The sequence below is a fragment of the Phocoena phocoena genome, chromosome 6 (assembly GCF_963924675.1).
Source record: "Phocoena phocoena chromosome 6, mPhoPho1.1, whole genome shotgun sequence".
NCBI classification, from domain to species: domain Eukaryota; kingdom Metazoa; phylum Chordata; class Mammalia; order Artiodactyla; family Phocoenidae; genus Phocoena; species Phocoena phocoena.
The window spans coordinates 62740885-62764373 of record NC_089224.1 but is presented as its reverse complement, the minus strand read 5'-3'; the positions used below and the strand labels follow the sequence as shown (position 1 = coordinate 62764373).

At 42.8% G+C, this 23489-nt stretch overlaps 1 protein-coding gene across 2 annotated transcripts in view; it reads left to right on the top strand.

The window, feature by feature from the left end:
• SMARCA2 (SWI/SNF related, matrix associated, actin dependent regulator of chromatin, subfamily a, member 2) overlaps positions 1-23489 on the top strand; it is a 170412-nt gene that overhangs the window by 125168 nt on the left and 21755 nt on the right. Inside the window, exons 27-28 of one of the 2 annotated variants that reach the window (XM_065878898.1) lie at positions 11705-11922; positions 19900-19953. In XM_065878898.1, coding sequence (XP_065734970.1) covers positions 11705-11922; positions 19900-19953 — 272 coding nt within the window. The remainder of the gene's footprint in view (positions 1-11704; positions 11923-19899; positions 19954-23489) is intronic. The other variant, XM_065878899.1, reaches the window with a different exon arrangement.

The window sequence follows — 23489 nt, the reverse complement described above, 5'->3', positions numbered from 1 at the left end:
TCCCCAATTATAGGAGTCTAGTCCTTGCCAAATTCCGCAGTATTTTGATTTGTTTTTAAGCAACTAGTCTTTTACATCTTCGATTGTACTCACTGTTTATAGAAGTAAGAACCCTGTTTCTTTTCACAACTATATTTAATTTTATGTAATATCTAATTGAATTATGTAGTTCCAATAACAAGCATAACTAGCATCAAGACGTTGGGCAACACAGTTGGGTGTTGGTACAGAGGTAGGTGGAGAGAGCAGAAGGTCCATGCTGTGGGTAGAGTCTTGAGTGGAGGTCCATTGAGGGGGCCTTCTGCTTTTCCTCAAATTTTCTTCTTTTTTTTTTTTAAATTGTAGTTATGTATAATTATACAATTATTTATTTATTTTTGACTACGTTGGGTCTTCGTTGCTGTGTGTGGGCTTTCTCTAGTTGCAGCGAGCGGGGGCTACTCTTCATTGCGGTGCGTGGGCTTCTCATTGCAGTGGCTTCTCTGTTGCAGAGCACAGGCTCTAGGCACACGGGCTTCGGTAGTTGTGGCTCGCGGGCTCTAGAGTGCAGGCTCAGTAATTGTGGCACACGGGCTTAGTTGCTCCACGGCATGTGGGATCTTCCCGGCCCAGGGCTCGAACCCGTGTCCCCTGCATTAGCAGGCGGATTCTTAACCACTGTGCCACCAGGGAAGTCCCTTCCCTCAGATTTACTCAGGTGTGCACCTTGTAAAATTTCTCTAGATGCTTTATTTCTGGAATGTGTTTCAGGGCATGTCTTTTACATAGGAATGCCACTGCTTATTAGAACCCGTCCCTAGGTTTGTTTGCCCCATGCAAATTGCTGACCATGTGTTAGTTGTTGGGATCTCTGATTCTGCCCGTGTTGATTTCAGCTGGGGATTCCCAGCAGAACTGCTAGTCCTGGCTTAGGATACCACAAAGCTATGGAAACAGCGCAAGGCCAGAATAGTGCTAAGTGTGCTTACTAGTAAACCCTGGTCATATTTACCTCTGTACTTGTTTGTGCTTTAAAACTAGAGATGCATTTTCAAGTTTATTGCATTGCAAATTGTGTTTGCAGCATGTGTATATTGCATAGCTAACTGGGTCTCAGAATTCTGTTTTAGCTTTATTTTTAGCTTTATTGACTTGGCATTAAATAAAGCAGGACAGTCATATTTGACAAATAGCCTTGTGTATACTTAGAAGTACCATACAGATACAACGTGAGCAAATCTAAATCTGAAATTATTGTACATTTCCCAGCTGGCTTCTCAGCTTTAACTGGAACCAGACATTCCTCTACTGACACTCTCATAATGTGTGTGTGTGTGTATGCATGTGTATGTGTGTGTACATATCTGTATGTGTGCTCATATGCATGTATCTATATAGCCTAACCAGATACTTGTGTGTGTTGTGTTTATGGAATTGTGGCCTCCTTGAGACCAGCTACTCTCTCCTTCACACAGTATACTCTTTGCATATCCTGTTTGTTTCCTGTTATCCTTTTTTGTTTCCTGTTTGTTCATCGTTTATAGTAATGACATCTCAGGCCTACGTGCTACCTCATGACCTTCATTCAGCTTCAACTGTCACACCGATGTGGAATGCTCTTTCACATTTGTAGTTCGAATTCCTAAGGGAAGTGAACTAACTCAGCCAGTCAGTCTCACTTGGGTTTACGCGGAGACCCTCAAGCCAGGCCCTGCACAAGCCTAAAGACAGCCCATCCTAAGAACAGGGGCCCATTCCCAGTCCCACAGGGTGAGACCAGGGCAGGGAGGAGTTGCTTAATTTGGAACGTAAATGCCAGGCAGGATGTGCTGAGGGTAGGACAGTTTCCCTTACACTCTAGGATGGCGTGAAATATAAAGGCTGCTATCAGTTATTCAAAGGGATGTTTTATATACATACAAGCAGTCTTTTCTTTGCCCCATTGCAACATGTACAAATTTCCACTACTGTGATAGCGTTAAGAAAATCAGTCCCCCAACCACAAATTTCGGTTATCATATGTATTAGTTTGCTTGGGCTACCATAACAAAGTACCGCAGACTGGTTGGCTTAAACAACAGAAATTGATCTTCTCATGGGTTCTGGAGGCAATAAGTCTGAGATCAAGGTATTGTCAGGGTTGTGTGTCTGTGTCCTAAACTTCTCCTCTTAGAAGAACACCGGTTAGAATGGATTAGGGTCTGCCCTAATGACTTCATTTTACCTTAGTTAACCTCTTTAAAGGCCCCGTCTGCAAATACAGTCACATTCTGACTGTATTTGGACCTCAACATAAGAATTTTGCAGGAGGACACAATTCAGCCCCTAACACTGTGGTATACTAACTGTGTAAATCATGAGCTGTGCTGCTAGCTCTTCAGTCCACAAATCACTATATAAATAACAGATGCATATCATGATCAGTGACCAATCACCTCACTTCTTCCAAAGTGTGCTGGTGATTGGTCACTGAGCATCTGTTGTTCAGTCCACTTACAGACAGCAAAGCATGCAGTTGTGGTGCCTCCTCATGTCCCAGTGATAAACCCACAAAAATAATCAGGAGAGGAGAGTGAGCACCAAACGTGAAAGTGGAGCAAAGAGACAAAAAGTAACAGCACAGGAAGTGAAATGGGATGTATTTAGAAGATTTGAAAAGGGCAACATCAAGCTGAAGATAGGAGTCCTCATGAAACTACAATACAAATCATACTGGAGAAGCCCGATGAATACAAAAAGCAAGCTGGAGTCACCTTAACGTATTTTAGTGTAAATCGCACTAGGAACGTGAAGCCACTTATGGTTGAATTTGAGTATTTACTTTGGATTGAATGAAGACTATGACAATAATGAAAAAAAAATCCAATCAGTTTGCCTAGTGTTCAGGCCGAAGTGTTGAATTTAGTTGCCACGTTGAAAGAAAATGATAATTACAAGGAAACTGGAGAACATACTAGTGCCAGTAAAGGCTGGTTTCATCATTTCAGAAATAGGCATGAATTGATTATTGTTGAGTGGGTTTGGTGGTGCTGCCAGGGCACAGAAGGGCATGACTGTGAAATCTGCACCCGCCTTCGGAATGGAATCCAGCTATTCGGCCAGAGGAACTTAGTGAAGGCGAGCTTACCGAAATAATGAAGAAAATGGTTGTGATGGAAAAGATGAAGATGTCCCAGAGGAAGTGACACCAGTCGAGAAAAAGAGAAAAGTTCACCTTAAGGGAACTGAGAGATGTCAAGACTTTGAAAGGGCAGAGGATAAAATGTTGAAAGCGGATCCCTGGCAATTTGCCAAGGCTTAGAAAAGACTTGCTCTGTATCCTAAGCTATTTGATGGGAAGAAAAAGAAGCCAAGTGCTCTCCAAATCTTCTTGATACATTTTCTACCATTTTAACTTCTTGACACATTTTCTACCATTTTAATGTCATATTTCTAATGTTTTGAATTAGTGTTCTAAATACTCGTTTGACTGTTTTTCATTTCCCTGTACGTGCATAACCCACAGTAAGAGTTTTTAGTGCTTTGATACAAGTTTGTCAGTGTCGTGGAATGGTCATAATTTTCCTATTGATTATCGGAATGACTTCGTTCGGTTTCAACTTGCACTGTCATTTGTATGGTCCCTCACTTCCATGCAAAACAAGGACTGCATACGTGTGTGTGTATGTGTGTGCGCGCGCATGTGTGTGTATGTGTGTCTGTCTGTCTGTCTTTGCTGGAAGTCTTCCTGAGATGTACCATGTTATGTTTTCATTTGTGTTGTTCACCTAAGCCTAAGCCTAAGCATCATTTAGCCTTTTCCTGATTCAGAGTCATCCTTTGTGCTGTAAAGTAGAATAACCTCCAAGTTAGAGTGCGGTTTATGCAGCCAAACTTCCAGATTTCACGTCCTGGGTCTGTGACTGATTTAATTTTTTCTTTGAAGTATAGTTGATTTACAATCTTACGTTAATTTCAGGTGTATGGCATGGTGATTCGGTATTTTTAACAGATTGTACTCCACTAAAAGTTATTACAAGATAATGGCTGTAATTCCCTGTGGTATGTAGTGTATCCTTGTTGCTTTCATACAGAGTAGTTGGTATCTCTTAATCCTGTACGCTTGGTCCCTCTGTGCCTCAGTTTCCTCATCTGTAAAATGAGGATGATAACAGGATCTCATAGGGTTGTTGTGAGGGTTGAATGAGCAAATGTGTATAGAGCACAGAGTGCCTGGCCACGTGGTGAACAGTGTGCGAGCTGCTACTCCTGCTGTCAGTGGTGATGGTGGTGGTAGTAGAAGGATTCAGGATGCCACGTATCTTAAGATGTATTGAAATTGATGTGCTTTCCTTCCTCTACGAAATGGCCTCAAACCACTGTGCTCTTGATTTCTTGTGCTGCTTTGCTTACGTGGCCTCCTCCCCTGTAACCTGGCTCTTGGAGGCCTTCTTTACATCTGCCTCGAGCAGAGCAAGCACCCCACTCATAACCCCTGTCTCGTTTGAATTTCGTGCTTTAACCGTGGTGGGTTTACAGATGAGAGAATTGGTCTTGTGCTGGTGGCCCGTACGCCTGGGTGAGGGCTCCGTTCCTCCTGGACGGCCTGTCACGGGGAAGCCCAGAAGAGCAATGCTTGTTTGTCTCCAAGACTTGCACTTCGCCATTTGGCATCATCTCCAAATGAGGTTATACTCCTAACCATTGTGTTTTACCTATCTGTCTCAGAAGCATTAAGTTATTGTTTGTAAGCATTGACATTGTACTGCAATCTGTTACCTTCTTTTGGCATGTCTTCATTCTTTTAGTATCCTGAGAACCTCAAAGTACACAGGTGGCCCAGGCCCCCCAGAGAAGCCCTGATCTAGAAACAAGCAGGTGGAGTTCTGGCTCTTAGGGGTTGATAGGAACTGGATGTATGGTCTCAGGGTAAGAAAGTAGAAGTGTATTTCTTTTAATTCTCCACTGTTGCTCTAAACCTCTTGCAGGCTCCCAAGTTCTCTCTTGGGTTCTGTGGTTGATTCCACCAAGGGTGCTGGAGCAAAGCACGTGCCTCACTCGCAAGAACAGAGGTGTATTTAATACATTAGGTTTGTAATGTGGTAGGGTCTACGGGACCAAAGGTTTTGGGGGGCCACCCTCCACTAAATCCAAGTCATTCTCTGGATCGAGTATTATGCTTAATAATATGCCCAAAAGGTCCATAGTTGGTCTTGTGGCTGAAATCGTTTTTATAGTCCCTCTACTTTTTCCTCTGCCCAACCTCAAATTTCTTTTACCTGAAACATGTGCTAATCTACCTTGTGTCATCTTTATAAAGTGTGGTTCCCCTTTTCCCCTCCTCCTCCAGGTGTCCTTATGTGGCTTCCTCATGCCATTAGTGGGGAAAGAAAGAGCCTTGGGTCATTTTTGCAAAAGTGATCTAAAGTTGTCAAACAAGAAACTGAAAAGCTCTCAGTACCAGAAATTCAGTTAAACTGAGGCTCCATCTGCTTTCCCTTAATGGCCAGCGTTGTACATTTCAGCCCCCAACTCAGGGAGAGCTGGTATCCGGGTTGCCTGACAACTGAGTGAAATAAGAAATGAGGGTCTTTTAAATTATCATCAGTTAATTGCACCCCAGAGGAAAAAAAAATTTTTTAAACTATGCTAAAATCCTTAGCCTTCAGATTAAGCTGTTTCATTTGTTGAGTGTTTGAGGCATTTGTTAACAACAGTATAAAGTCTGTGTACAGGTATTTCCTTACATCATGGATATTTCCTTAATAACATTGAATGAGTGAATAATTGAGGACTTTGGAAAAGGCTTCTAGTCATTGGCCAGGACAAGACCAAACGTGCTTCTTGTTGAAATACTGTAAGGTTTGAGTTTGGAAGGAAAGCTAGCAGGATTTCACTAGCATTGTGTGTTGAGGTGTTAGGATGCGTATGAACCTGCAGTTGTTGGGGATTTTTCCTTAATATTGAATTTGGTTTCTTTTTCGGGGACTTTTTCATTGGGGTAAAAAACATATAACGTAAGATTTACTATTTTAACCATTCTAAGTTTATATTTAAGGCCATTGTTGTGCACCCATCACCATTCTCCACTCCAGAACTTTTTTCATCCTCTCACACTGAAGTTCTGTACTCATAAATCAGTCACTCCCTGTACCCCTATTCACTTGTTCCCTGAGGGCCACTGTTCTCCTTTCTCACAGAAGTGGAATCGTACAATATTTGTCTTTCTGCATCTTGCTTATTTCACCTCTGGAAATTTGATTTTATGCATGCTTGTTTAACAGATTGCTTTCAGGGGTGGTAATTGTTGACCTCAAAAATGAAACAATTATTTTACCAGCAAAAAGGAGCTTGTTCAGGAATAGCAGAGAATCATTATTCAGGACAAGCGTGCTGTAACAAAAACCACAGGCAAGTCCAACAAACAAAGGAGAGGAACGTTATTTTATGGAGAACAAGGAGGAGGTTGGGAGGGGTTGTTTTGAATAAAATTCCAATGGAGAGAAGGGAAAGTTCAGAGTGATAATGTTTTCTCACTGGCTGAGTTGCTGGGTTAGTAGATTTCTTATAAGAGATGCGATGTACAGTTGACCCTTGAGCTCTGCCGGGGTTAAGAGCACTGACCATACCAGCAGTCAAAAATCTGTGTAATTTACAGTCGGCCCTCTGCACCTTCAGGTCCTCTACACCCAACTTGGGATTCAACCAAATGCAAATCATGTAGTGCTCTGGTACAATATTTACTATTGAAAACAATCATTGTGTAAGTGGACCTGTGCAGTTCAAGCCCATATGTTGTTCAAGGGTCGCCCATACATCTGTTCTGGTTGGGTCCTGTAACTGGTGGTTCTGTCCTGTTGACGATTCTTCTCTTGGGCCCTTTAATGGCAGTTCTTCCTGTAATTGACTGTGGAGTGGGGCTTTGTGAGGGCTCCCCCTTGTGGCCTCCTGACTCCATTTTCATGAGGCTTCCCTTTATTTTCACATGATAATCAAAAACTTAACAATTGTCCAGTTTCAGCCGTGGGTCTGAAATTCTGCATCCGAAATTGTTACTGTCTTTATTAAACTGAGTGACTAAAATGATGTGGCGTTTTGATCAAGAGCTCCACGTTCAATTTTTTGTTGTTAAATATTCCTATTATAAGAAAGTTTCTCATACAAGAAATCTTAAATTTTTCTTTAAAAGTCCACTTATTGGTTGTTGCTGCTGCTATTAATAGCTCTGATTGTTTGGAGGTTCATTACCTGTATTATTTGCTTCCAGGTCTTAGCAGGGCTTGAGGGAGGTTTAGTCTCCCTGAATACTGAAATCAAGTTTAGTGGTCCCCAGGAAGCACTGGAATTGACATGTAATTAGCAACAATCCTGTCTTTACTGCTTGGCCCTCAGTTCTGTAACCTTCACCTCACAGCCCCCGCCCCCCCCCCCGCCCCCCCCCCCGCAGCATCCTAGTCTTCTTCTGCAATCCAATTAGGGTCCTAAGGAAGGAGGACCCCCAGAGCCGGGTGGGGGGGGGGCAGGGGGGAGGTGAGAGGGAAAGAGAGACCTTGTCAGGGGCGCAGATATTTAAATTTAAAATACTAAATTTCACACTTCATATCCAAGAGATGCCCCGTGCATTGTCTAGAATTGCTCTTGAATTGCTCCTTTCATTTTTTCTTAAGATGGTCTGTTCCACTGTAAGGGCTGTGCTGCCCCGCTTGGTGAATTTGGAGATGCTGAGTGGAAAAGACAACCACAGTGAAACAATGCGCCCGGAGTTGGCTTGTGGCTTTTGTTTGCTTGTCCCTGTTTACCTATTCATAGTCATGGATCCCTTCTGCTGCTGCCTGGTATTGTGGAGTTACATATAATAGCACCCCACTATACCACAGGTTGAGAAGAGCAAAGATAATGCACACTTTCTGGACTGTTGATTTTTCACTAAAAGATGTAGTGTGTGTCAGGATGACAGAGGGGCACGGCTGGACCCACGTGCAGCTGATTCCCGGGTCTGCTGTGTGCTCTGTGAGCTGCAAAGTGTTTCCTTTAAAACGGCTAATCCTGCACGACCATCTCCTGCATTTTGTTATCAGAACCTAGACACAAACACACACACACACACACACACACACGCTGCTTTCTTAACTCATTGGGGAAAGAGCCACTCTGTATCTCATCCTTGCACATCCTGTGTCATGGTCATGTATTCTTAAAAAAAAAAAAAAAAATGAAAGAGAAAGAGAAAAAGAAAAGGGGGGTGGGGGTGGAGAAGGTTGCCATCCAGTGGAGGAAAGAGTAATTCCCAGATTCATTCAGGAAAAAACGCAGGCTGAAATATGCTTAACTATTTTAACTTGGCTGGGGATTTTTTATCACCAGAAGGGTTTTTTCCTTAGTGGCATCGGGACCCAAATGGGTGCCATGTGCCTTTAAGGGAAGAAGTGCCTCACCAAACTTCGCTGTAGTTGTGTCTCACCGTTTGGGTAGGGAAGGAAAGTGTTAATTTCTTATTTGTACACTTTTTTTCCCCGACTTCCTTCCTATTCACTTCATTAAATCTAGAGGCAGTTCAGCATGGGAGCCGTCTGTATGTTGAATTAGGGCTCGCACTCTTGCGCAACACGTCACCAGTCGGAAACTGGGGGTTTGCTTCTGTGATTTATTTCAATATTGTGCTGGTAAAAGGTTTGGAAGGGAATTCTTTGTGGGGTAGTACTTGAGCATTGTGTAGCAAGTTTTGTGTGTGTGTCACTCGCCCCTAGCCCTGAGTGGTGTCAGTGAAGCCAGTTGAATAAATAATTTTTTGAGGAGAATAGTTTAAAATTTTCCATGCATAATTTTACTTACAGGCAGGAGTAATCTTACTCCACTCGAAGTGCGAAAAGCACGGGGAAATATTTAGTGAATTGATTTCCATTAGAAAAAGACCCTTAGAAATCCCTGAACATAAAGCACTGCATATGGATGTGTTTGGGGTCTTTGGGGAGGAGGGAAGATGTTTTGTAGTTCTCTGCATTCCTGCATAAAACCTTAATTTAAGGGGAATAATGGTCAGTACTTTGTGTGTTTCCTTATGATTCCAAGACCGAAATTTACTAAGAATCTGCACGTATTAGCAATTGTAATAAAAATCGTTTCACTGGTTCTTTTTGCAGTTTAATTTGTTTTCGCTTCTTAGCTACTCCCAGATTTAGAGACTGAAAAGTCCAAATATCACAAGCTTATGCTTTGTTCCTTTTTTGCAAAATTAAGGGGGGAGGAGGTAAAGTAGAAATATTCTTTTCACAGCTTCCCCCTCATCATTTATCCCACAGAAAAGAAAAACAATGAAAAATTTTACAGCATGAAACTGAAAGTGAAGTGTCACAGTTGTTCGGGATTTTCTTTAAAGAGAATAACATACTGTATTAAAATATTTGAGAACATGCACATTGCTTTTACTTACATGCATTTAATGAAAAAGTCTTTTATCCAAAAAAAAAAAAAAAAAATTCATCTTAGACTGCTCCAAAACCATGCAGCCTATTTTTTTCAAGGCACTAAAATGAGCTTTAAAATACAAAAATAAAAGCATACCTGGTTTTAATTTTTAAAAAAATAAAATTGAATATTAATTTGTTTTCTTAGTGGTTTAATTGTTCAAATGCAAGTAAGAATCAGAAACCACCTGAGCTAAAATCTCTAATTCTGCTGCCTGGAATAATAAGGGGAAAAAAATATGATAAGTAGTTGTCAATATTAAAACAGGCTGAAGGAGGAAGGCTTCGGGCCTTGTAGTGGGTAGAATGAAACAGCAGATTTGAGTATCCACAATCCTTTCAGTATTAAATTTTCAGTAAAATAAAATTACTTGTATATGAAAACATAGCCTTTCCCCAGCTCTCTTTTTTTTCCTGATCAGCTGATGAAGAGACTAGCAGCTCGCTGCTTTGCTGGCTTGTTAATTTTATCCCCACTAACTGTGATTTCCGATAGCCGGCCTGCTGATAGTGGTAAGGTAAATATCCTTTTTCGTTGCCGTCTTGAAGATTCAGTAGAACTACATCCCAGGCATGTGTAGGTGTGTAACACATCAAAAGCCGGTGTTCTCCGTATTTCTGTGTGTAACTGGGTGCTTGAGGAGAGCAGTACCATTAACTGTTGACAAGCCTTGCATGCTGTATTTATTATTAGCATGTTCAGCCTCCAAGATTTGCGGGACAATTTCCTCTTCTTGATCTTCGCTTTAGCTGCAGTGTGTTTAGCTGTATAGTGGGTGTCCTGCTTTTAGGCAAATGAATGTTAATGAAATAACGGTGGAGCTTTTTTTTTTCCTTTTTCTTTTCTCTTTTTCCTCATAACCCATCAGACCTTGCCTCCTTTATAGTGGTTATCATCTGAACACTGTAGGATCGTGATGGAAATTGTCTTTTGATTATTAAGGCCTAGGCTCAGACTGTCCCTTTAGGATTCTGTGTGCATGTTGCTTCTCTGGGGTTGCACGTTGGAAGATGCATAGAAAACCTTTTTTTTTTTTTTTTAAATCCCACTGGCATTTTTAACATGCCAGGTTGTTTTGTGTTCTGCACCAGGTTTTCTTCACAAAACCTTTCTTTTTCAGAAGGCATTGTACATAAGTGAAAGAAATTATGTCTGAGCTGTAATCACTCTTTATATTGATTGTTATACTCACATGATCATAAATATTAGCCATGTTTGGTGCTGTGGAGAAATGAAGGTAATTGCCTGATGATTAGAGCTCTTTTCAGCCACGAGACATACTGGAGGCAATATTAAGGGGCAGGAGGAACAAATAACATCACTTATTTTGTGTAAGAAACCAATCTCGAAATGTAATTTCAAGGTCTTTTTAAAAATCTTCTTTTCCATGGTCAAATTTTCTCTTACCTGTTGTTGTTTTTTTCTTTGCAGTTTTTGTTTTTGTTTCTGTTTCTTTCCCTTTATTCTTCTTAAGTTTTGAGATTTCCTAGGGGGAAAAAAAAAGTTTAAACTTCTGGGTCTGTCACATGGATCTTTTAGCCATTTATGAACAGGTTTCTTTTTATACCTGGTTGTTTTTATAGCTATTTTATTATCTCTCTGCATTAGTGCTGCTGGCTCTGGTTTAAAGCAAGCGTTTGCAGGTAATTGGAAAAAAGTGTTTTTTGTTTGTGTGTGTGTTCTTGATCTGGATGGTTTAAGTGCGTTTACCCAGGAATGTGGCTTTGTACTTCCTGTTTCCTTGTTTACTAATTGCTACGTTAGAAGAAAATCTGGATGGAATTTTGATTTTGTGTTGTGAATCACGATTAAATTGATGTTAAACCTCAAAGAAGAGAAGATCAAAGCTTATATGATTGTAAGGATGTAGTCTTAGGGAAATTTCTTCTTCACTCACCCCCTTTTTTTTGGTTTCCCTTTTACCTTCTACGGTAATGAGACAGTAAAGGTCTTTATCTTATATTGAGCTGAAATGTCATTTGGTTTTAGTTATCTTCAAACACTTAAATGTATAGATCTTTTCATATTTGTCACATTCTTTGCTATTAGTGTTTCGGGCCTTCGCCTATTTTGCTCATGAAACAGACTTGGGTTAAAGATGCATTTATATCCAATATGGTGGTCTTCTATTTTTTCTTCTTACTTCACTGATTACTGTTAACTTTTACTTTTTTTTTTTTTTTTTTGCTGTTGTTAGTTTCATTTTATTCTACTTATGTAAATTGTTTTCTTTTCGGTATTCTCTCGTCTTGAATTTTTCTCCTTCGTTCCCTATTAACAGGCCATTGAAGACGGCAATTTGGAAGAAATGGAAGAGGAAGTACGGCTTAAGAAGCGAAAAAGACGAAGAAATGTGGATAAAGATCCTGCAAAAGAAGATATGGAAAAGGCCAAGAAGAGGAGAGGTCGCCCTCCGGCTGAGAAACTGTCACCAAATCCCCCTAAACTGACAAAGCAGATGAACGCTATCATCGATACTGTGATAAACTACAAAGACAGGTGAGCGTTTCGTTCCTTCACCTCCATCATCTTCATCAAGACCACAGGTAACGCTGCCTGCAGAGCAAGATTTATTAAGGTGTACGCTGGGTTCCAGGCCCTTTCTACCTCCTGTTTGATGGTTTTTGCTCCAGAGGTATCAGTAAACTTGTACTCTATTCAGAGAGGCTGCTCTTGATATTTTTGTGTAATAGTTTACCAGGTGTTATTTAAGGTATTTGGAAAGAGGAGTTTAGATGACCAAATGAAAGAAAAAAAAACCTAAGCTGGAGAAGGGTTCTTTAAGGATTTCCAGAATACCATCACTGATGTGGAAGCATTGGAAAGAGAGTGAAAGTATACCTTTGGATTGAGGTGTTAGAGGAGAAAAAGAGTCCTATCACATATTTAAGGTAAATGTTCATGCTAGGACTTTGTTTTAAGCCAAACCGAAGCTTCCATCAAAAATACCTTTCCTTCTTTCCTTCCAAGACACTTGAATTTCTGAGCACTTGTTCGAGCCATCTCCCTCTTTTCTCATAACCCTACCTAGACAGGATGGTTTTTCAGCAAATTTCCCTCTTTTTCATGGAACTTTTGAATGTGAACTTTGAGAAATCTGTACTGGACACTATCCCCAGGCCATTTTTAAACAATAAACAATTATTTGAAAACCAAAGTAAAGATGTTCTTGGGTGTCAGGCAGCCCTATATAGTCGATAAACTAGTTAGGCTACATTTTGGTTGGTTGATTTGATTTCTACTCAGTAATCATGTGATGTGGTTTTAATAGGAAGATGACATCTCACTTCAGTTGAAAAATTGAAATTTTTTTCCCTCTAAGTTACATAGTGGCATGAATCAACTTTTCGTTACCAAAAATTCTTGACATTCACTGGTGTTGCTCTATATAACTGGAATTGTTTACTACAAATAAGTTGTGCTTTTAGTTCTTCGTGGTAATTTTAGTTGCATGTCTTCATACGAGGAAGAAAACCTCATCGTGAAGATTAAGTAGTATAAAAAGCAAGAAACTTTCAATGGGGTTTTACTGACAGCTCCTTAGAGAAAACATAAAGACTTTTCAGAAATGGTGAAAGGGACACAGGAGCAGATGTGTGTGGAAGGGTCAGAATTTCTTGCTCCTCTCTGCCTACCAGGTCTCTCAGTTTTCCTGCTTACTATTTTCACTATTATTTTCCTTTTTTTTTTTTTTTAAGTCATTCCCTTTGAGCATTCTAAAATGGCCACAAAGGGCAGCCCCATTACATTAGGTTTGGATAAAGCTGTTCACTGACACAGGGGAATGACAGTAATCTAGGAAGGAAAATTTGGCCACGAGATCATTCTTTGCCCAGATGAACATGCCAACTTCCTTGTAAACCCGGAGTCAGTAATTCTCTCTGTCAAGTTTCTGTTCCTCCCCAGCTGTACTGGTAGATTGGCTGGAAGCAGGAGTAGTTTCCAGGAAGCCAGGTTGGACAGTTACACCTTATTTTATCAGCCCCTGGTGTAGAGAAAAATAAGCAGAGAGTGTTACTCTGTACATACCTCTAACTTTTTGCCTTTGTCCCGGGAGAGTGAAAATGCCTGTGGCTTGGACCAGGTGTGCCTTGATATCTAACAGGCATTGTGTTCATTACCTGCTGAGTGAGCCTAGGGCTGCTGTAACACTGAGAAGAGCCAAGAAAGTCCTTGGAGGTTTGAAAGCCAGGCCTTTTATGCCAGGTGATGGCTGTCTCCTCCTTTAATGGTGTAAAAGGAGTCACCAGCCAGTGGACCACGTACTGCCAACAGATGGTTTTATTTCACGTTTCTTTTTTTTTTTTTCCTTTTTTTTTTCTTTTAAGCAAACGCATAAAGCTGGAGAGAGTTCTTATAAAAACGTCAGGGTTTCCCCCCTCCCCCCATTTTTGGAAAAACCTAAAAATCTGGCAGCACTCTACCTAGCCTTCCCTAAGGTAACAGTAGAAGTGGAACCCACACCCCAACCCGTTGCAGACTGTCTGCTCTAGGCGGCCACCATCGCCGTCGCTCACTATCGTCCCTCCAGTATGGAGTGTCAGTTGCCATTTATCATCGTGTTTTTCGCACCTGGCCCACTTCACTCCTTTATATCACCTGCTGGCTCCGTAGCCTTTTAGGTTTGTGATTTCCTGACGCACAGGGCTATGGGCTGATGACTTTTCCAGAACCCACCCCCAAATACAGAGTAGTATGATGTTAGGTCTCTTTAACCTCAGCTATGCGTAGCACAGTAGTTTAAGCTCTTGTCTTGGTTGAACTACCTGCATTTGAATCCTGTCTCTACCATTTACTACCTGTGGAGCAGCTGGGCAATTTACTTAACCTCCCTGGTCCTCAGTTTCCTAGTCCACAAAATGGAACGATTACTGTACCTGCCTCTAGAGGCATTAGGAAGATTTGATGAGTTAATATAGCTCTTTGAACAGTTTAATTATTAATAATCAGCCTTTCAGACGATTTATAGCAAATCAGGTAGGTGAATGGAGCTCTGAGCACTATAAAGAAAATGTCCTTGCTCGTACGGCTTTCATATTGTTATTTCCAAAACCAGAAAACACAGCTTCACTGGGAATGATGACTGAGCATGTCTTTGCTTGTACTATAGGGAGAGGCTATTTAAATATTTCAACCTGCAGACACTGAATCGTTTGTTTGTTTTCCCCCTCTCTCTGGTTTTATTTATTTGTTTTACTTTTCCTGAAAGTACCCTGGTAAGGCCTCCCATTCTATTACTGCCCACGTTTAGGTACTTCTGGGAAGTATGTTCTAAATTCTCCACTGCTACATGTTTCATGTATATTTCGTGTTAGTGATCCTCTAGAAAAAAAAGCACTTACTCAGTTTATGTTTTTTATGTCTCTTACCAAATTGGGTGCTCAAGTAGGAGGTACTCAAATTAGGAGGGCCTTAATTAGATACATCATATTTTTGGTTGGTTTTAGAAAATGCTGCTGAGAAATGTACTTCGCCATGTGTTGAGATTTTTGCACCAGTAAAGTCAGTGACTAATATAGTAACTCAACCTACCTGTGAAAGAAGTACCACCTGGACTAACCTCCTTCCCATCACCTCAGTCAAATGTTACAGCTCTGACAGTCATGTACATTAGCAGTGTATTAAATAAGAGCTGCCATCTATATTTAACTGATACATAAGAATTAATTAGCTCTTATGAGACAGTTTTTTTTTTCAAAGTTCTTGCATGATTCTGGGACAGATGTATTTTTATTGTTTAAAAAGAACTAGGATAATTTGTGTCTATTTATTGCCTTTGTTTTCAGTGCCAGTCCTAATTTTTTTTTAGCAGGATGCTTTTAAAAAATGTGACCCCCCTCTCCCCTCCGAGAGCCAATAATTCTGTGTGATTCACAAATGTAAAATTTTTCTGCGGTAATCTCTACTAGAGGTAGCACTGATCTCTTGTTACCGTTCCCACCATTTTATTTCTCCAAATAGAAAACTTGATATGAAGTATTATTGGAAGGCTTTGTTTTGATTTGTTAATAAGCATGGTTATGTAGAGGGCTTTTAAAATTATATTCTCCCTTTATATAATATTTAACCTAAGATCTTTTTTCTCTTGGAAAAGGGATCCATCCTAATTTGCATCTGTACCCTTTAAAATTGCCCCTGTGAAGAGATGGTGATGGTGAAAAAGCAGGGTCTGGGTTTGGTGGAGCTATTCCAAGTCTAGAGACATGGCTTACAGTTCCTTGGATAAGGAGGGAGATTCCTAGAGGGAATTCTTAGTATTAGAAGGGGTTTTAGCTCTACCTGGTCCAGTTTCCCAGATGTGTCCCCCTGCATCGCCTCTAGCAGACCATCATCTAACCTTGTGCGGACATGCCCAGCGTTAGCTCACTGTGTCAGGAAGCCGTTTGCGACACCAAAGGACAGCTCTAAACACGACAGGCATTTCCTATATGAAAACAGACTCAGCCCTCTGACTTCTAGCTTTTGTTCTGCTTGGAACTTCAGAGAGTCAATCTGTTCTAATTCCGAGAAATGTCCTTTAAAATATTCATAAACGTATCTGCCTTAGGACATTCTCCTTCCGGTTGTAATACCTCACTTTGCTATCTGAGTGATGCCTGGACTTCCAGCCATCCCAGTACCCCCCAACTCCGCCCCGCCCTTAGACACATTTTACTTTCTTAGTGTCCCATGGAAAACATAGCACCCAGAACTCCAGAGGTATTCCGATGGTGGCTAATTGCAGGATGGCTAGCCTCCTTATTCTGGACACCAAAATTCTGTTAACATAACTCAGGAGCGTGTTAACTTTTTTCACCAACCTTGATTCAGAGTTAACTCACGTTGAAAACATGACTTCTTGAAAAACTCCCTCTCCCGCAAAACATACACACAGTTCTTATCTCACGTGAATGCTGCCAAGGTTAGCCTTCAGCTAAACCTCTGATTTTTTTTTTTTATCCTGTATCGACTTATTCCTATATAGTTTCATCTTACTGATTTTTGTACCACCATTCTAGCCTATTGATGTAACACTGATTATTTTATGCCTTTTTTTAAAAAAACAAAACAAAACCACGTTTACTTGTTTTCCTGAGTTGTTGTCATCTGAAGATTTGCTGTAAGCTATTGCGAAGAAACTTCTCAAGGGCAAAGGACAGGTCTTCTCTGACATGCCCCTGAAGATCACTTAAGGTTGGCGTGAATTTATTAATCAGTAATCTTTAAAGTTGATGAACCGTCTGTGAACTCACATGACCATGCTGTCATGTCACCCACATTCATCTATCCTTTCTCAAGGTTATCAAAAAAAGCTAAAACCAAGATATACCGTGTTTGTGGCTTCTCCAATCCATCAACCTAGAAACCCTGCGGAAAGGATGAAATGAGGTTAGCTTGCCATGGCTTTTTCTAAGGGACCCCCCTACCGGTACTTAACGATGTCATTTATCTTCTCTCTGTAGCCCTGTGGCACCTGAATAACTTCCTCTAAATTTTGACCAAGGGTCCACGTCAAGCACAGCCGCCTGGAGTTTCCCTTCTCCTTTTGAAAGTGGGACACTTAGTCTTCTGATTCCATTTCTAGCCTCTGTGATTTCTTAAACATCATTAGCAAAAGCAATCTACACACTCTTTCAGGATGTAATTAGTTTGCAACTGGACACTTGAACTCATCTGAAGCTTCTTGATATGCTCTATCAACTCTCCTATCAGTAGCTTTTGTTCAACATTTATTATGCCTTGCTTTTCAAATCTGAGCGTGGTTCATGTTCCCAAAGAGTCTGGAAACAGAATATGAGGAGGTTATCATCACCTCCTCCCGCTCTGACCAGCAGGAGTGTACTGCGAGGATGGGCCTCGCTGTCTGCAGAGGGTCTGGACTTCAGGTGCAGCTCTGAGCATGGACAAGGGAAGCGGTGGGGAGGCGGGAGATACCTGCCTGACCCTGGCACACAGTGGGGCAGCCAGGTGTGGCCAAACGGCTCCTTCCTCCCTGATACCTGATGCCCTTCAGCCTCTGCTCTCTTCCCGGAGGCTAGACTGTCTTCTTCTTGCTCCTCATTTTAAGAAACACTGATGACTTCCCTAGGAATGGTGGAAGGCCTCCGCTTCTTCTGAATCTTAGCTCTCCCCACATTGTAGAAAATCATTCATTGATCCTGGAAATATTAATTATTCCCCCCTTCTTTCCAGCCCTGAGGGCCAGAGGGTAAAAAAAGACTCACGGTACTTACCTCCACGAGCTCGCCATGTGGTAGAGGAGATAGCCCGGATAGTACTGAACAGGCAGGTGGCCTGGGAGATTCAGGGAAGGTGGGGTCACGTGAGCCCCTTAAATAAGAATATAATAACATCATCTTGAGTTTATGGTCTCTTTTAGGGGGGAAATATATATATGTATATGATATATATATATATTTATATATATCACTATCACTGCATTTACCGGGGAAAAGAGAGCCGGCATTTTACCCCGTTACATTATAGTACCTTTCTAAGGACTCGGGAATACTGCAAACCTAAGGACTAAGTGTACTTGTTTAATTCCTGTACACGAATTCCTATATACAGATGGAAAGTCATTTGTAGCATTTCCCTCATTTAGAGTAAGGCTGAGCTACTGTCTTAAAGGCCCACATATCGTCAACCTGTATTCCAGAAGGGATGGGCTCTTACTTTAAACAGTTGCCTTTTCTTTTTCCAATATTATCTCCCCAAAGTGCTTTATCTGAAGCGTATTCAGGTATTTGTGATGTCGAAGGCTTTCCCTCAGTTACCATCATCCTGAGTCTTCCATCCAAGGTGGACTAATCGCGCCAGTGTTCACACTGTCTTTTTAAAATTGATTTGTAGTAACATACATTTTGAAAGCCACATCCATACCATCATTTAATATGCTTTTTTGTTGTGTTTGTACTTCTTTTTCAGTCAGATTGCTGACCCGTGTAGGTCTGTCCCCACATACTCCTTATCAGAATCGTTCGAAAGCATTCTGTTGGAATTTCCTTTGATCAGAGCCTTCCTTCCCCGATGAGGTGTAATCTCCGTTAGTGCCAGATCATAGAACCATGCCCACCTCTCTCTCCAAAGTACTTGCAGTATGTCCTGTAACATGTCTACAGAATGCTCTTCACGACTACACATTCTGAGACAACACGGTCTATTTCAGCTTCGGTATCCCCTTGGTTAACACCCATCGTCAACTCAGGGTCCCCAGTGTGTTGGGAGAAAAGTGGTCCCAATTCTGTGCCTTATTCCTAACACGCCCTTACATACAGAGTTTCCTCAGCATTTCTCCCAGGCCCCCCACCACTTCTGTGTCCTCACCCACCGTCTGCATCAGGTCCTTTACCATCGTCGCTGGCCGTGCCTGGACGGCTGCATGCTGCCTGCTTCTCCTCCTGCCTCTGATTCATGGATCCCCTCTCGTCAGTGGTTACTTAACCACTTTCAGTAGCTTCTCATTGCCTACCCGATGGCGACCAGACTTCTCACCATGGGAAAGATAGCCTTCCACAGCCTGGCCCTAGGACCTTCCCAACTTCATCTTCCAACGTGCAACTCTCCCTTGTATGTCAGACACTCCACCCGATTCTCTGCTTTCCCAATATCGCCTGTACTTTTCGCCTCGCCACTCCCGGATTTATGCGTTGCACCTTCTGTAGTGTCTCCCGCTCTCCCAGGGCACAGTGGGTAAGGTCTCTGAGGAGGGATGTGTACGTGGCCAGATGTGGGCTGTGTATGCCAACGGCACCGTTCTTTGCCTGGAGTAAGATCTAGAGAGGACGGAGGGATTTCCCAGGGCGCGACACCCCTCTCAGCCACTTCTCTGCCAGCACACGAAGGAACGCCAGTGGTGCAGTTGCAAAATCCTCAATGGAAGGGGCTTCCCTAGAGGCCTGGAGAAGGAAGGGCCAGAGACCTCACGTGGTGGTTGTCATTTCCAGTTGAAGATCATTAACTTGGTGATCTGTTGGGAAAGAATGGAGGTCTGGGAAGGAGAGCTGACTACCTAGATGGTGTTCAGAAACCAATTTAGGCTGTGGTTCGGTGCACCCTCTGTGTGCTAGCTGCTGTAATAAAGTACAGTATCCCGTTTAGGGTTCACAACCATTTTCTGAGGTATTATCACCATTTTACAAGTGAGGAGCTAGACTCGGATAGGCCGAAGCTACTACAGTGCTAAGGCCACCCCCTTACCCCCACCAAGCAAACGCTGCCTTTCCTCCACTGCTTCTAGAACGACGGATGGAAACGTGTGGCGGGAAATGAGACCCGAGTAACAGGTATTTACGCGTCCGGGAGAAGCAGGAAACGTCCCCAGTAATCTGGGGACAGTCCCAACAGTCCCCCGAGGTTGGCAAGGCAGGTAGGTGAGGAGACTGAAGCTTGGAGCGTGAGATGAATTACCCGAGGTCACCAGCCTAAGAGGAAGGAGCCGGGCTGGGACGAGGACCCAGGTCTTCTGACTCTAGTGTTCTTTCTACTCTACCACAGGTGTAACGTGGAGAAGGTGCCCAGTAATTCTCAGTTGGAAATAGAAGGAAACAGGTCAGGATCTGTCTTGTATTCCCGGGTCTCTAAATACAGGTGTCCCTTGGTCCACCAAACAGACTGATTTCCTAAAGACTCGGCCTTTGGAAGCAAATTTCTCCGGTGGCCTCCTGACCACCCCTCCTTGGAGTGGGAGGTGGAGGCACAGATATTCTCAAACACCTGTCGTGGCTTTTGAAGTTTTTGTGCTGTGTTGTAATTTGGGCGTGTCCGTCCTGTAACTGCACTCCTTACAAAGGCATCAGGAGCCGCCACTGAGCGGGACGGTCCCCCCAGCATCACTCGGCCATGGGTTTCTGTTGCTTTCCCCCACCACTTCCAGCGCAGCTTCTGTCTTACGTCCCACGGGCCTCTTAACTCCATGCTGTCTTGGTTTTGAAGCTTACTGAGAAGCACCTGGGGTGCCGCGTGCGCGTGCCTGCCCTGTCTGAGGTTGTGGAGTCAGTCACGTGTGCGGAGGGTCTGCGCGCCAGGTGGGGTTCAAGGCGTGACTTCTGGGCTTACCTGTCCTGTGCGGGCTTAAGCATCCTCGGGCAGCTTGTTTAACCTTTGTGTGCCTCTGCTTCTGTCAAGTGGGAAGCAGAAGTGTTTTTTTCCTAGAGATTTTGCAACACTGAGATGATGATAGTTGAGGCAGAAAGAGGGATGTGCGTGATTCGCCAGGGTTAGGAGTTGTTATTAGTATACTGAAAATAACATTTCTTTCCCCCTTTGGGTCAGCCTGTACTTTAAAAAAAATATCGATCCAGTACTTTGCCATCCATATTCCACTTTTGTCAACTGACTCAATGACGTCCTTTGTGGCACTTCTTTCCCCCCTGGTATAGGATCCAGTCTAGGGCCAGGAGGCAAAAGAATTGAAGCTGTGTCCTGTATTTCAGAATAAATACCGTCACTAGTTGTGGCCTTCCCTTTTACATAGGGAGATTAAACGTGGGGTGATTTGTACCCATCCATATCTGTGCGGAGGTGAAACTGGTGGGCAAGATTGTCAGTTTTGGGTATTTCTTATTGTAAACAGTGAGCAATCCTGGAAGCCAGTCACACAAACTATACTGTGTACTAAGAGGCATCAAGAATGGTGTTCTGTTTTTGCCATCACGAGAAAGAACTCAGTCTGGATTTGAATTTCGGAACTGAAACAAGAAATGCATGACTTTTGGGGGCTTGAAATAATGAACTACCAGGGTAAATCTTTCCAACTCAACCACGTGGGAAGGAGGCTTTATGGTCTCTAAAAGGCATGATATAGGCTAAACGTCCAGCGCAGTGCACAAGGACAGGCCTAGGCTCCTTCACCCCACATCCCCTCTTCCATCACAATAACCACGTGACCATGAAAAGTGGATTAATAACGTTAAAGGGTATTAAGAGCCCCCAGTGTCATGCCTCGGCTTTCTGAGGAGACGATATGACCATATGTAGTTAGGATCCAGATAAATCCTCTTACTGAAGACACATTTAAACTGCAATTTCCAGAGGCATAGAAGGGGCTTGATGTTTGCCTCCTCAGGAGTCTGCGGAGTCTGTCTGGTCCCGTACTGTCACATATGCTTCTCCTCCCCAGAAACCCGAGTTTAAGACATGCTGTTCAGAGCTTGCCTTATGATTAATTTTTAAACATTCTTTAAAAGAAATCCCTCCATGTGTTCAAAAGCACTGAGCATGTTCTATGTGTCAGTCTCTGTGTAAGTATTGAGAATGGGGGGTGGGGGCAGGGGGTGGGGAAATGAGTAAAATGGAACGCCTTAAAGCATAGTTGGAAAGAGTTATATAAAGGAATAACGCACATCTACGGTATGAATCAAGTGTACATGCCAGGTGGGAGGGTAGGAAGGGGGAAAGCAGAGTCAGTCGGTGGCTTGTGGGAGGAGTAGAAAATCCCCCAAGCAGATGGGGGTGAGGGGGTGGGCGGAGGCAGCCAAGGTGCTGAGACCCATGTGTGTAGGCGGCCAAGGAGGAGGTATGGAAAAGCAGGACCCCTTCTAGAGACCACACGTCTCTCAGTATGACTGGGTCCTCAGGTGCAAGGGAAGAGGGGCATAGCATTGGACATGGTGATGGGGGTGAAGGCAAGAGAGCAAGTACTCAGAGAGAGGTATGATTGACAGGACTTAGGGCAGACCAGATGTGAGAGGTGGAGGAGAACTTTTTAAGGATAACTCCTGGTTCTGTGTCCTGAGTGGTAAGTGAAATTTACATTTACAGAAATATGGCTGAAAAGAAAGGTGGCACATGGTACCCAGCCCTACATACTCCATCCCAGGAAATCTAAACTCCCTCCATGGCTATTAACAGCCCTCAGCGTCGTGATTATGTTGTTAGTATTGACTGTCCCTTCAGGACCGGCTAAGAAGCTGTGACAGTCAAAGTTTAGTTTTAGCAACATCGGCACCAGACGTTCGGCATTTCTTTAAGTGGGGGAGGGAGGCTGTGACCGGATGTCAGGCTCAAGCCCCTTTGCATTTAATGAGATTACAGAGAAATTGCCATGAAATACAAGTGTGACCAAGTGGATACACTCAGAGAATCTTAGTTCTAGGTGAAGAGCCTTTCTTCATTTATTCTGTTTGGATACTTAGGGCTCAGCCACAGGGTTGGCAGTCTATCTTGTATACTAGCAGCGTGGGGAAGTCAGAACTTCAGTTGATGTCCAGGGTGACGCTTCCCCGGAGTATAGTCCTCAAACTCTAGTCCTGGAGCTTCTTGGAGAATTCCCAGCGTGGTTAGAGGCTCTGGGAAGTTTTGTGTCAAGTAGCCCGCTGAACTTCGTCTAACCCAGCATTCCCCAAACTCATTTGACCAGTGAAGCCCCCTTTTCAGGGAACACTATTAATAATCCATTAAGCTCAAGTTTCGTGGAGCACATATTGGGAAATGCTGACTTAGAGCTCAGAAGTTGCACTTAGTCCAGAGAGAATCAGCTCAGGGAAATGCGGATTCTAGAACTTTATTTTGTCCTTCTTAAAAGTATTCATACTTTCAGATGTGTCCTGGAATAAGCTGCTTTGACTCCCAGTGACTTGACACTTACTAATGACGCTCAGCCAATTGTACCCACGTACAGCAGGTGGGCAGCCCACAGATAAACGTGGTCCATCTGCTTTCTGAGGCACAGAAAGCCTCCTCGAGGCTTCCAGCATCAGCCTGGCCCAGGAGCCCAGGGTCTCTGCCTCTCCAAGCTTCAGGACAACCAACATAAATGACCTCTCATTTATGAGAGGAGTCCCAGCTGGAAACAGCAAAACTGACTTTCTTACGGGGCTGATAAACTGTCTTCATAAGCACTCTCTGTCTTTTGAGTTAGAAACGGATTGCTCTGAAAGAGGGCAGTTATTTGGGCATAAGTGTTCTTGTGTATTCATGGGAAAAATATCTGCCTTGTTCCTTTAGAGTCACACCTCATATGTCTTCCTGAAGAATTGCCTAAAACGGCCATTTTAGGAAAATGCAGCACTCAGGGTGCCTGCTACGACACACGCACCCCTTTGACAAAGTGACATTGGGGATCTGCAGCTCAGGTGGAGAGGCAT